Here is a 14846-nt window from a genome sequence, read left to right as displayed (position 1 = left end):
GATGTTAAAGTCAGTGTGTTGAATGTGTGTTGGAGGTTTTTCTGTTTTGTTGTGATGGATTCTAATAAAGAGTTTCTTGGCAGGTAGATGTGCGAAGATGTTTTAGCCCTATTTTATCTGAACTTTGTTTTTCAGTTTTGGATAAATTGTTGTGTAAAAAGGGGAGTTAGAAGACATTTTTTTCTTTTTTCTGCTCCTTTTAATTCTTGTATTTGGATTATCTTTTGTTTGTTTTTGTTGTTTTGTCTCAAGAATGAATGAAAATTAAATCAAAGAATATAATAAACCTTAGTGCCCACGGGCATAAGTTAAGTTCAGTCATTGAACAGGCTTCAGCACCAACTTGGCAGCCAGTAGTTTATTTCTCTGGCCAGCAGAAGGTGAAAGATAAAATCTGCCCCATACTATTATTACGATCAGCAAGGAATTTACTATGCTACTATGTGAACTACTTTATGTTTTAATGAAGGACTGTCCAAAGTCGGTCCTGGAGGGCTCCTGTCCTGCAGGTTTGGGATTTGTCCTGCTGCACCACACTTGAATTAGATTAATGTGTCAACTTGTTTGAAAACAAGCTGTTGAGAAGAGTCATTTAATTTGAATCAGGTGTGTTTGATCATGAAACATCTAAAACCTACAGGGCTCGAGGACCAAAGCTGGACGCCCCTGTTTTAATGCATGGCTGTGCATTTATTCCAGGTTATTCCGGACTTTTCGAGACAACAAGTTTGTTTACATGCTGCTAGAGGTTTGTCTGGGTGGAGAGCTGTGGTCTGTGCTGCGGGACATGTGAGTGTATGTCCTTTTCATTCATTCATTCTGCAACTACTAATGAAGACATCTAGAAAGTGATGTTAAACAGCTCATACTCCAGAGTTATTGTATATCAGCAAAATAATGGAGACAACTAAACTGATGTCAGTGAGGAGCTTCAGTCCTTTGACCTCCTTCTAAAGCTGACCTCCTTAAATTTGACTTGTGGAGTCCCCCAGGGGTCAGTCCTTGGACCCCTTCTGTTCAACTTATATCTGCTCCCTTTGTGTTAAATATTACAGAACTACAGCATTAATTATCAAAGTTATGCAGATGATACACAACTTTATATGTCTCTGTCACCAGATGACTGCAGCCCAGCAGACTTACTGTGTCAGAGTCTGGAGCAAATAAACACCTGGATGAGGGAGAATTTTCTACAATTAAATGAAGACAAAACTGAGATTATTCTGTTTGGTAGAAAGAGAAGAGGGTCAGCATTGGTAAACACCTGGAGACTCGGGCTCTTAAAATCACCGACCAAGTTGGTAACTTTGGAGTGTTGATAGACTCAGACCTGACTTTCAGCAGCCACATCAAAGCTTCACTAAGAAGCTTTTTACCAGCTCAGAAACATCAACAGAATTAAAGGTTTATTCTCCCAGTAAGACCAGGAGAAACTCCTCCGTGATCCATCTCCAGTAGGCTGGATTACTGTAATGGTCTTTTAACAGGACTTCCTAAAAAGAGCATTAAACATCTGCAGCTCATCCAGATGCTGCTGCTGGAGTTTTAGAGACTAAGAGATCTGAACGCCAGTTTTGAAATCTTTACACTGGCTTCCAGTCAGTCACAGAATAGATTTTAAAACCCTTCTGATTGTTTACAAATCCCAGAATGGTTTAGGCCCAGAATACATCTGTGATATGTTCAGAGAATATAAACCTAGCAGAGCTCTTAGATCCAAAGACTCTGGTCAACTAGTCCAGACCAGAGTCCAGACCAGGATCCAGATCAGAGTCCAGACTAAACATGGAGAAGCAGCATTTAGCTGTTATGCTGCAAACAAGTGAAACAAACTGCCAGTGGAGATTAAACTTTCACCAAATGTAGAAATTTTTAAATCCAGGTTAAAAACATTTCTTTTCTCATGCAACTCTGCATGAAATCTGCATGTTAACTTTTTAACTTATCTTCCTTTTAATCGTTTTAATGTAATTCATGATTTTATTGTGATTTTTGCTATTTGTTGCTGCCTTTTACTACTTTTCATGCTTTCTTTGCACCACCTGTAATCCTTTTGATGTCTTATGTAAAGCATTTTGAATTGTCATGTACATATAATGTGCTATAGAAATAAACTTGCTTTGCCTTAAAAACTGACACAGATCCTTACTAATATACATTTTTATGGAATATATAAAGCTGTGTTTTTCTTTTTCATCTACTAGGAGTTACTTTGATGAGCCCACAGCCAGGTTCTGTACTGGTTGTGTCTTGGAGGCCTTTGACTATCTCCACATGATGGGCATAGTCTACAGAGACCTGAAGCCTGAAAACCTTCTACTGGATGCTGAGGGTTATGTCAAAATGGTAAGGCAGTTGTTAAAATGGTTGTTAGTCTTGGAGCCCAGGCAGGGGCCTTTTTGTGTAGAGTTTGCATGTTTTTCTTTTGTATGTATGGGTACTCTGGCTCCCTCACACAGTCCAAAGACATGCATGTTAGGTTAATTGGTCGCCCTGGTCTACTTACTTACTTACTCACTTGTGTGGGCAGCATGTGGTCCAGATGTCAGTTGTTGGCCTGGACAAGGATTACAGCAAGTTTTTTGTGGTGCAGAAGTGGTCCTAATGTATATAGCACCAGTTCACAACAAAGTCATCTCAAGTCAGTTTTACAGGCACAGTTTAATTCATTGTAATCCAATTATTATCCAATTAAAAATCCATTAAATGACCCATATTAGTCCAGTTTATAATAACTGTGTTCATATAAACCAATTCATAAAAATAATTACCTAGCTAAGGAAACCAATGGAGTGGCTCAAACCTTACTTTGATTCAGTCATCAAGCCAGACCTACTATAAGATTTATCAGGAAGCAAAGTTTGAAGATGATCTGAAGGTAGAGAGGTGTCTGCTTCATGAAGTCAACCTGGGAGCTGGTTCCACAGAGAGCGGACCAAGAACTGAAGGTTCTGCCTCTCATTCTACGTTTAAAACCTCTGGGAACCACCAAGAAACCTGCAGGCTGAGAGTGAAGTACTCCTTTGGGAGATCTGGATCTCAGATCTTTAAGATCCTATGGAGCTTGGTCACTAAAAGCTTATATGTAAGGAGAAGAATTTTAAATTTTATTCTGGATTTAACAGGAAGCCAATGAAAAGAAGATAAAACAAGAGAAATATTATATCTGATGATAGGACTTCCTAAGGTTCTCAGGACCAAAGACAACAACCTCAGTCTCTCTGCATTTAGAAGGATAACATCCAGAGTCATCCAGGACTTTATGTCTTTAATACATTTTTGATTTTATCAGGCTTCATGGAGAAAAATATGTGAGTATCATCAACATAGCGATGGACATTTATACCATGCTGTCTGATATGATTACTGGAAGGAGACATTTGTAACTAACCTGATACTGAAGTTCCACTCTGCTTAAAAATATACACTTGTTTTCTTCATTTTATTTCTGACATAGTATGTCTGTCTGCACAGAGAGCAGACGAGTCATACAGAAAGTCAGACTGTGGAATGTCAAACAGAATCATGAGCAGTTTGTACAGTAATATAAAAGAAAATGCCTGTTTGACATTAACATAATGGAGGCACCAGATTAATGTAGCCATGCCTACTATGCAGTGGTTGGAAAACGTGAAGATTTAAATGACATGGCAGATCATTTTACTAACACCTGAGAAGACAAGCTGTGAAAAGTAACTGCTGGGATTTGGGAAGTAAAAGGTTAAGGACAGAGTTTTTAGATATTTTTTAGATACTACCAAACTAAATGATCTTGCCTTACTGAATACAACTTGTACAGTACCCTCTGCTTTAGAAAGGAGCCCAGTGTGACATGACGTGTAAAGAGACTTTCATTTTCAGTGGAACCAGTGGGTCAGACTGACATCAGTCCGAACAGCATGGTTAACTGTAGAGGTGCTCTTTCTAACTTCTAACATTTCCATCTGTCTGCAGGCAGACTTTGGCTTTGCTAAAAAGATCGGTATTGGAAAAAAGACCTGGACGTTCTGTGGGACACCGGAGTATGTGGCCCCAGAGGTCATCATGAACAAGGGCCATGATTTTGGGGCAGATTGTTGGTCTTTGGGAATCCTCATATTTGAACTTCTCACTGGCAAGTAAGAACTCTAAGAACTCAGCCTTTCAAGTAGCTCCTGCAGGCTGGTAGCAGCTCAGGTAACTAACGACTAGCTTACAACTCGACTGCTGGTCTGAGGAACCTTATTGAATTTATTGTTGGTTATGTGGTGAAGGATATTCTAGCAACAACTTTAAATTCCCCATCCTTCTAAAGGACATGAATTTCCCGAATTTAAGCTCCACATACTTGATTTTACAGATTATGTAATAAGGTACATTCAGTACTTTCAGCCATAGATGTTGATTGACTTTCTAACCAATCAGGTATTTATGTTTGGTAATGCCGAAGATTTCTAACAAGTTACTTTTCTCTTACAGTACTGTGGTAACTTGACTAATTACTTTTTAATTGCTGTAATCATGTTATCTAATTAGTTTCTCATAGAAGGAACAATATCCAACACTGTTGTTCAATGTTGGATTTATAGAACATCAGTCATTTATTTTAACATTATTGTGGCCGAGTCAGCACAAACACATACCTTTCACACACACAAACACATTTCTCCTGTTCAACACCACCACCAAACATACAAAAACATGAGACTGTACACATTGTGGCTGATGACAGAAACAGTTTGAGAAGATTTCAGAAGGTCGAACTGAACATGCAGGAACCCACCTGCTTGAGCCTTCACAAGTCAGCACAACCGGACAACACACTTCAAACTATCCAAAAAGTTACGAAACATCTGTGTATATTAGATGTCCTTTTACCCACATTTAGCTATTCTCTTTCTGTGAGGACAGAATGTAAAATAAAATAAATATCTGGAATGAAATGTGAGCTGAATTTAATGAATACAGACTAATGGGGTGAAATGAATTAGATTGCAGGATTCCTCAGATTGTTTTAGTTCTGGAAGATTAAAAACTGAATACAACTTCATGTCAAAAAAAGTAGCAAGAAGCTAAAAAACATTAACTTATGTCAGGCTCATCTATTACACGACACTCATAGAGGTGATGGATCAGCAGACCTTCACCCTTTCTCTGTTTCTCCTCCTCTTTCCTTCCTTCTCTCTGAGATGACCACCTGATGACTCTTTGGCCTTTAAACGTGTTTATTTTTTGCTTGACTTGAAAATCAAAACACCTTCCCAACACCATCAACTCAGCATAATGGGCTCGACACACAAGAGGCGACGTCGCTCCTTCTCCATCATTTCCTATGCAACCTGTGTATTGCGGTGAAAAACGCTGCCCTCCTCCAGCCAAGCGACAGGCGACATTTGTGCATGTGAAATGTTGCGCTCGTTCATGTAGACGTGCACACGGGGCTTGTGATGCGACATAAGAAAATAGAACATTTTTTGCCGCTGCCGCCTGGCACTACAACCAACCAGCGAGGGGCTTCATGGACAGACCAATGAGAGCAGGCTGGACGGCGCCATCTGCAAACACTTTGAACATGGAAGAATATTTTAGCTTAATAAAAGGCAGCCGCGTGGCGCCAGAGTGAATTAGTCCAAACGTAGGTTCTGGATTGATCTGGATCAGCCTTGAGGTCCATCAAATGATGATATTCATGATGCTGTTTCCCTATTTTGTAAACTCGGATGAACCTAGAATTCTCTCTCATTTATACAGTAAACAGCAAGATTTCTGTCAATTCGTGCAAAATCTTCTGACTCTCCATCCGTCAAACTTTGTCACGTCACGGACTGGTTTGAAAATGTCAAAATCCCCACCAATATCATAACCAATCAAATTTCTTGGAGAAAAGCGATCTTAGAGCGCGATGCACGACACTGCTGCCGTCGCTGTCGTTGGTCGCCTCCCGTGTGTCGAGCCCATAAAGATAATGTTACACGAATTAATTCAACAGGATGAGCAGATTCATGCCAATTAAAGTCAGACAAAGGAGGCAAAATAAAAGCTGAAAATCTGAAAACCGTCTTTTCTTCCAGCCCACCCTTCTTTGGGTCAGACCCCATAAAGATTTACACCATGGTCCTCCATGGCATTGAGAAGGTGGATTTTCCAAAGAGAATAGGCAAACGTCCAGACGACCTCATCAGGAGACTCTGCAGGTACGATGAATCCCTCTTCGATATCAGATCTGGAATACAGCTGCAGTCACTGCTCAACACACAACTTTAAACACACGAGCAAATCTTACAGGAACTGGAGGTGGAAGCTGGGTAAATATGTGTCAAGCTTAGAAACAAGACATGACTTATGGAGGTTGTAACTGTTTTTATTTATTTATTTAGTCAGTCAGTCATCATACCGGTGTCACTGCAGGGGTGAGACTAATTCAGTCTTATAGAATCATATCACAAAGGTTTTATTCTTTTTAACAAAACCAAAACTGATCAGTCGGTGGCCGATGCATAATGATTTTATATGTTTGCATGATAAATACTACCCAAATCAATATATTTCTAATCAAAAAAAGATAAAAACAGATGGAGATCAACAAAAAAACTATAAACTGTTCTCTAATGTGAAGAAACTTTAGTGAATGTATGTCAGGTCAGACACCAAAGCCGTGTGCAGACCAACTGGCAGAGTTTTTTCTGGACATCTTCAACCTGTCCCTGCAGCTTTCCACAGTTTCTGTCTGCCTCCATCATTGTGCCCAAAAAAACAACCATAACCTGCCTCAGTGGTTACCGCCCCATCGCTCTAGGCCCAGTAATCATAGTCTTTTGAGCGGATCCTCCTAAAGCACATCCCTGTCGGCCTAAACAGCCTGCAATTCACCTACAGGGAGAAGCGTTCTACGGAGGATGCTGCCTTGAAAGCTCTCCACACGACCTTGACACACCTGCAGCATCCTAACACTTGTGTTACGTTGCTGTTTGTGGACTTCAGCTCAGCCTTTAACACCGTTCCCCCTGACGTGCTGGCCCTGAAGCTCCACAACCTGGTCTGCCAGCATCACTCTGCACCTGGATCAGGGACTTCCTCATCAACAGGGCCAGGTGGTGAGGATAGACGTCAACATCTTCACCACTGATCCTCAATGCTTTTGTGTGCTCAGGGTTGTGTGCTCGGCTCCGCCTTCTTCACCCTCTTCACACAGGACTGCTCTGCCATCCACCCAAGTTTGGGGACGATACCACCGTGGTGGGTCTCATGTCCAACAATGATCAGACCCACTATAGAGAAGAAGTCCTCAAGAGTCTCAAAAAATGTTGTTCCAAGAACAATCTGGTTCTTAACATCGACAAGACAAGGGAGGTCCTAGAAGATTCCAGGAGGTCCAGGAAGACTGAGCATGCTCCTCTCTGCATCCACGGAGAGGCAGTGGAGCAAGTGGACAGCATGAAGTTCCTGGACATCCACATTTTCTCTGACCCCTCCTGGACTGTGAACACTTCACACCTGGTGAAGAAGCTCAACAACGGCTCTTCTTCCTCAGGAAGTTGAAGCGACGGGACTCTCTTCTCAGCTGCTGGTGAACTTCTACAGAGCCTCCATGGAGAGCATCCTGTGTCTCAGTGTGACGGTACGGCAGCTGCACAGGACCAGGGGAACTTAGGGTGCTTCTCCATGGCGCCAAATTGCAGTAAAACCACAAAAGTATTTTAGCAATCCACCCTTTCATCCCCACAAAACCAGGGATTACCTCCATGAAAGCGATCATGTCTGAAACCAGGTACCAAGATGGACAGGTTGAAACTTCCACCGTCTGTGTTCATCACGCCAATGTGACAAATGCACATCAAACACAACAACAATTCATTATGTGCATGCAGATAATGAACTTGGTCTCGCTCTGGCGTGATACTCTTTAATCATCATAGCACCCCCACAGCCTTGTGGTATGTACTACAGCGGTTTCGTGGGGATGGTGAAGCCTTTCTCCTAGTTTTCGCCACCATTTTCACACTTGAACTGGCTTCGGAGCCATGTGAACGTCACACAAGCTCAGGAGATTGTGGGCCACCGTCTGCCAGCTCTGGATTTCATCTACACGCCCATGTCCAGAAGAGGGCCAGACACATCGCAGCCGACCCCGCCCACCCAGACAACACACTGTTTGTACCGCTTCCATCAGGAAAGTAGAACAGGAACATTTAAACCACCACAGAAAGACTCAGCTTCGTCCCCAGAGCTGTGAAAGCAACATCCTTCTGTAGTTCAACACGTACATCCCCACCCCCAACAGTACTCGCGCACACGCACCCACCCTCCACAGCCACACACACACACACACAGACACATAGATCAACGTCCTTGCGCTAGGATTAATTTTTTCCACCCTGTAAATATCACTGGCTGCAGGGAATTCTTATTTTCTGTAATATAGAGGTGTTATTATCTTTAATATCTTTATATTTTACCCATTTATATGTACCTGTTATCTGTTTCTGTTTTCTAATTTATGTGAACTTAAGCCAAAAGACTCCTCAAATTTTTTCTATGCTTGCATAATGACAATTAAAATCTTGAATCTTTAAATTCAATTTAGTAGTTTATGTAGAAGAAATTTATTCTATTCAGAAGTAGCAACCTATCCACTATCACGTCACAGCGCCCAGATTTTCTAGACTGATTATGTTTGCTCTCCATCTTCCTTTTGTTTACTCCCTCAGCAAGCCTTTAGGAATTCAACCAATCAGAAGACTTTTCCCCCAATAACTCCCATCCAAAAGAAAGCTCTCTGTGCCATTCAAAAATTATAATAACCTAATAGAATTTATGACGGCCACAAAGAATAAACTGAGTGTAAATAACCCACTTAAAAAAACATTATAAGCAAATAGATTGATTGTGTATTTGTAAGTATTTTTCATAGACAGTATGAACCAATTTAAAAGTCTATTTCTTTTCTTACAGGCTGAACCCAGTGGAAAGGCTGGGAAACAAAAAGAATGGCATTGTGGACATCAAGAAACACAAGTAAGTTCTTTTAGAGATGAATTTTTCTCCTTTCCATTTGAAAAAGATAAGGTTGGAAAAAATGTGATTGTGTCAGATTATTGAGTTAATTGGTAATTTTGTCATTCATGATCATTATTGCTGCAGAACAGTAATGATCTTTTTAAATTCTTAACATTTAATAACTAAAAGCTATTAAAGCGTGGAGCTTTTAAATAAAAAAATGGGGCCTTCTCACGTTATAACGTGACAGTTTATTGTAAAAACTTGAAACGTATCACGTTATTATGTCAAATGTTTTATTGTCAAAACGTGAACAGCATTTCTCATTGATCAACTTAAGGGGCATGGGAGGTTCTGCTGATCTTAAATGCATTCAAGTGGGTTATGTTGTGAACAGTGTTGTTTTTAGCAGGCATCTCAGTTTTAGTCTTAGTTTTAGTCTTCAGGATGAAAATGTTTATTAGTTTTAGTCACATTTAGTCCTTTTTAGTCCAGTTTTAGTCGACAAAAACTCAAAAAGGTTTTAGTCTAGTTTTAGTCGAATAAAGAAAGTATTAGTATTTTAACAAATTAATTTGGGTCAATAATACGAATTAAAAAGTGGAATCAAGGTTGACAGTTTATAACAAGTAATTGATAAAACAAGTTAACCTTAATGCTTTTACATAATAACCAGGTCCTTTACCAGACTGAAAGCTTTAGCCGAGACTTTCCCATCAACAGGGATGAAATGCTGCCGTGTTACTTAACTGCTGTTGGACAGAAACTTTTATTTCTATATTTCAACTTTTTTCATGAAATGATGCCCAATTCATCATACAAACATGTCACAAGAAAATAGCAGATCTATAAGTTAAACATATAGCATCACATTGTGAGCTTGTTGTTTGGTTGTTTTCATCAATAATTACAAAATTAAAAGGAATGTTTTTAGACTTAGAAGGTTTCCCAGCCAACAACAAATACTGTAATCAATTACTCCAAAAAGAAAAGAGCAACAACATCCTGACTTTGGTAACTGTGGCTTTATTTCTGAGAATTTTCTGAAGTGTAAAACTCCACCCTGAACACACACATGTCCAAAACATGAGCAAAGGATGAGGAACACATGCTCAACTTGACCTGGTCTGCCAGTGGAATTATGATGGATTATAGTTAAAATATGTACATATATGTTTTATCGCTTTCACCAAATCCATGATTCATCTATGAATGAATGAACTGCTTGTCTGTGTGACGCTGCACGTCTGGTGGTGGGCGTGGCCAAGCTGCCTCATTGCTGACTGACAGATTGAGCTCACAATAGGCAGAAATGTCGTGTTTTTAATGTTGGACAATCAGCCCTTCGTCTCATCAAAGAAATCTCACAAACGTGTCGTCATGTTTTCGTCATCAGAGCCATTTTTAGCTCGTCACCGTCTCGTTATCGTCATGAAACAAAGGTTTGTCAACAAAATAAATTCGTCATCGTTGACAAAAACAATGCTGGTTGTGAATCAAAGTACAGTGAGACTTTTAATGAAGTTTCTTGACCCTTGGGGAGTTGAGCAAAGATGAAGAAACTACTAAATGTGACATGTGTATGCTAATCCAGGGCCTAATTTTATGTGGCATGTTGGCTCCTACGACAGATTAAAGCCATTTGCTATGTGCTTCAGTGGAGTGATTGATGGCTTTTCAAGACTCATTGTCTAGCTTCATGCCGGTCCAACAAACAGTGACCCTACGATAATCACAGGCTATTTCATAAAAGAAGTTGAAAAGATGATGGGGAAATCTTCCAGGGTTCATGTTGATTATGGAACAGAAAATGTCACAATGACTGAGATGCAGAGATTCTTTCAATGGAATGTGGATCGCACCGTAAGTAACATTGCTGCGTCTACGATCGGCGGATTAAAAGCTGGTGGGCCTTTCTGAAGCGGCATCACTCCCAACACTGGATAAATCATTTTCAGGAATTGAAATGAGACTTTTTTAGGAAGTTTTTTGGACAAGCAGCTCGTTTTGTTCACTTTGGTCTGTGTTCCCTCAACACCACTCTGCACATGTGCACATGGGGTTCAGGGCTATGCCGAACAGCAGCGGGGACTGAGCATATACCACATTTGATGGAGACTTGTGCAACTGGCTCAAAGTTAGCCTCAAGGGTGGTCTGCCACAGCCTCATTGAGGCTCCTAGAGTGTTATTGGTCTTGTACAGCTTGATCCACTTCATTGCGATCTGGGTAGGAAGTGTATGCTCCAGAAGAGGACCACAGGTATGTGCCACAGGTCATTGTGCCAGCCTATTTATTTATGAGAACACAACCTCAACTTTCTGAGCATATGCTGTTTTTTGGATCAGCTTTTTTGTGTGACACTTTTTGTAGGATGTCTTTCAGATTGTCCACCGTTGGAAGGGTTGATACATTTAGGCAGTCCATGAGATTCATCTGAGAGATCCCCTTGTAGGGCACATGTTATCAGATCCCTTTCTGACTGACTTAGGTACAGGAGAAGACTTTCAAAGAGCAAATCATCTGACACTTGATTTTCACCAAAACTCAGTGCCACTGAGAAGATTGGGGCAGGGCGACAGGGATAGTATCCATGGTCCTAAAAACCCTTGAGCAGAATTCTACCAATGGATTTCCAGTCTTCTTCTTGCCATTTAGGAGGAACCCGCAGGTCCAAAATGCAGCATACACGTCTCTTGAGACCCCAACTGTGTCAGCTCCTTTTTAATCAATGTCAGTGTATTTCAGGGGGGTGTTTGAGGAATGTTGGATCCTTGAACTGGTTTATCATCTCTTACATGACACTGACCCTGTGAAGTTTGATCGTGATGCATACAACATCATTTCACGTAGGGGAACTCCAGTCTTCACCTCTGGATGTGGTTTGTGAAGTTGTGACAGATGTATTAGTTGAAGGGAGTGTGATGTGACAACAAGGTCATCTTTCTCAAATAGTAGGCTGGGATCAAGTATCAAAGGGTCATCAGGGTCCTCAGATGTGTCTGATAGCCCATCGGCCTCAATGTCTTTCACATCTGAATGCATGATAACCGTTTCTGTAGGTATCTTCATGTGTCTGTCTCTGGCTTCTTCTCCATCACAGTCCTCATCAAACTGCTCTGAGGAGCAACAGTCTCCTCATCATCACATTAATTCTCATCATTCCAATCAATGCCCATCTTTCACTTCAGTTTTTGAGCAGTTTTCTTGATGGTTTTGCACTTGTACTTTTATTTTCTAAACAGAAGCATCTTGCTGCAATTCGATCTGTGTTGGGATGTATCCAGCAAGTGTGTTATCGTCCATGGCGTCAGTGACAGTGGCATCAATCTGTAACGAGAAACAATTATCAGATCTCCATAATAATAATAAAAACAGCTGTAATATCTTACCCATCACACTCACTCACACGCTCATTCACATGCACACAGATTGATAAAGAATTAGACATGAACTAGTTTGGGCTTTTGTGAAGATGAACTGCCGTCAAAAACATTTTGGGGGCATTACATTCAAATTTATAAACTTTATTACTGTTTCGACTATGCATAATGTTTTTTTTTTTTGTTGTTGTTTTTTTGTTGCTGTACTTTTAAATGATTGTAGTTTACCACTATTATTATTGTAATTGTAGAATTAATAGTATTCATCCATACCCAGTACAAACAACATAACTCAGACTCTACATAACTGGAGGAATGGGAAGAATAAATTAAACGCTCCCTTGCAGGCGCTTTGCTTTGAAAGGTTTTTGTGGTAATGTGTGAACCACATATTACACAGTCTCATTGCGACACATGGAATCTTTAATCTGAATACAATAACACAGAATAACTCTTAAGATTATAAATCTTCGAAAAAACGTTTTTTCTCCAGTAGTTTCACTTTCCCTCTTGAAATCTGGGGTACAAGGATTCAAGTTGATGCATCACTTGTATCAGCCATCTTCCTAATATACTTAACAGGTTGCCATAGCAGTTACTTAACACAGCACAAAACAGCATGTCCACATTCTACAAACCGTACAACAAAACACACCATTTGGTTGTTACTGCAAAGCTACCTGAATAGCTATGTAAGCTAATTTGGCAACAGGAGCTATGCATAAATTAAATTAAAGGTGTCATCACCTGGTCTTTTCATGTATCCACTGTCCTCAAAGTGTCTTTAAATATTTTTTGAAAACTTATTAAATAAAAAAACATCAAACATAGAGCTTGTTTTGACCCTCATACCACAACTTCATCTCATGAGAGTTCACACAAGCTTTTCACTAATTTAAATAATGTTAACGAGTTGCACGCTGATTGGCCTCTGGGAGGCCAAAGTCGGAAGGAGGGCTGTTAGAGTGTGTTAGACTCCAAAACATCAACACCTTAGTGATGGCGAGCTAACCTTACCGAGCAGCAGCTTACAGAATTTAGCCATTTGTGATTGAACCAGACTCCGAGCCTGGGAACCTTCACACTACACTACAGTGCAGCCTCTGGAATACTGCCAGTTCACCAGTTTTAGCCTCTTCCAGAGCCTCATTTCTGCCCAGTTACCAGTAAAATCTGTCCGTAGAACCATCACAACTCCCGTTTACATACATGACGTGAAAATGTCAGAGAAATAAAAAGTTTGCGTTCTGGTTTGGTGATAAAATCCGACTGTATAGGAACTGAAGAGGTAGTAAAATGTCACTTTTTAAATATTTCCTCCCTAATAAAATTATACCAGTGTCAGACTACATGATGGTCACCTTGTTAGATTAAATGATCACAATTGCCGTCTTGTGGTAAGAAGACTAGCAAAGCTACATCTACAACTGTGAGCACACATCCATCATGACAAAACATCAGTCATGAATCCTGTAGTGCTGTCCTGTGTGGCGTGCTGCTGGGCGCCGTTTGCCCTGGGGGCCGACCTCGGTGCCACATCGGGGGGCTGGGGAGACCTCAGGGAGAATGTATGTGGTTGTGTGAGTGTGTGTAGGTGGAGAGGGTCGGGTCTGAGGCCCGCCTTCCACTAGCCTCACTGGACCTAACCTGCAGACATGTTCTTGTCCCTGGGGTACCTAGCCTTGGTGTTGGGTTGGCGTGGCCGGCGGTGGTTTTGCCTGGGGCGGTCTGGACCCGTCGGGTTCCTGGACGGGGCTCTGCTGGGGGGAATGGGTGGCCCTTGGGCCTGTGGGGTGCCTGCCCTCCTTGCAGCCCGCGGCGCCCGGCACCTGCTGGACCTGCTCACCGTCACCCTGTGCTGCCTGGCGCCCCTGCCCCATCGCGCCAGGGGGCTCCAGTCTGGGGGCCCCTTTGCTCTGGTCTGAGTGGGCCACTAATTTGATCCATTTGTTCCTGGCAGTTTGGTCTGCTGCTACAGAGAGACTAAAACATTTTCATGTTGGTTTTGGTAACTGACAACCGAGCAGTTGACATGAGAGGGCCGTTTTGAAATCTTCACACAACTGACTGTTAATGACAACTGCAGTAGGCTGAGCAGATGATTTTAGGTGTGGAAGAGGGGCTGGCTTATTCAAATAAACTCTTATGATGACGAAATCCCAGGAGCAAATTAAAATCACGCGTTTGCGAGAGTTTACCTTGTTGGCGGTTCTGCTGTGAACAAAGGGCCAGACGGAAAAACTCCACTGTCTTCATAAGAAAGTCTTTCAGGGGAGTAACACTTCGGTCCAACACCAGTACATGTTTTAACCTGAAAAAGTTCACTTTCCAGGTGATGACTCCTTTAACTACAGGAGTGGTATGGTGTGGAGGTTAGCTTCACAGCAAGAAGGCCACTGGTTTGAGCCTCAGCTTGGGGGGAGGTTGGAACAGTGGCCTTTCTGTGTGGAGTTTGCATGTTCTCCTCGTGTATGCATGGGTTCTCTCT

The 14846-nt window shown here is 41.4% G+C and overlaps 1 protein-coding gene across 1 annotated transcript in view; it reads left to right on the top strand.

Annotated features, from left to right (window-relative positions):
• LOC121655219 (cGMP-dependent protein kinase 2) overlaps positions 1-14846 on the top strand; it is a 74307-nt gene that overhangs the window by 48517 nt on the left and 10944 nt on the right. Inside the window, exons 11-15 of the mRNA XM_042009709.1 lie at positions 700-789; positions 2205-2346; positions 3955-4118; positions 6051-6173; positions 8932-8994. Of these exons, the coding sequence (XP_041865643.1) occupies positions 700-789; positions 2205-2346; positions 3955-4118; positions 6051-6173; positions 8932-8994 (582 nt within the window). The remainder of the gene's footprint in view (positions 1-699; positions 790-2204; positions 2347-3954; positions 4119-6050; positions 6174-8931; positions 8995-14846) is intronic.

This window comes from Melanotaenia boesemani, chromosome 16 (genome assembly GCF_017639745.1).
Source record: "Melanotaenia boesemani isolate fMelBoe1 chromosome 16, fMelBoe1.pri, whole genome shotgun sequence".
Lineage (NCBI taxonomy): Eukaryota > Metazoa > Chordata > Actinopteri > Atheriniformes > Melanotaeniidae > Melanotaenia > Melanotaenia boesemani.
The sequence above is the reverse complement of the archived record's forward strand: the minus strand, read 5'-3'. Positions and strand labels throughout refer to the sequence as shown.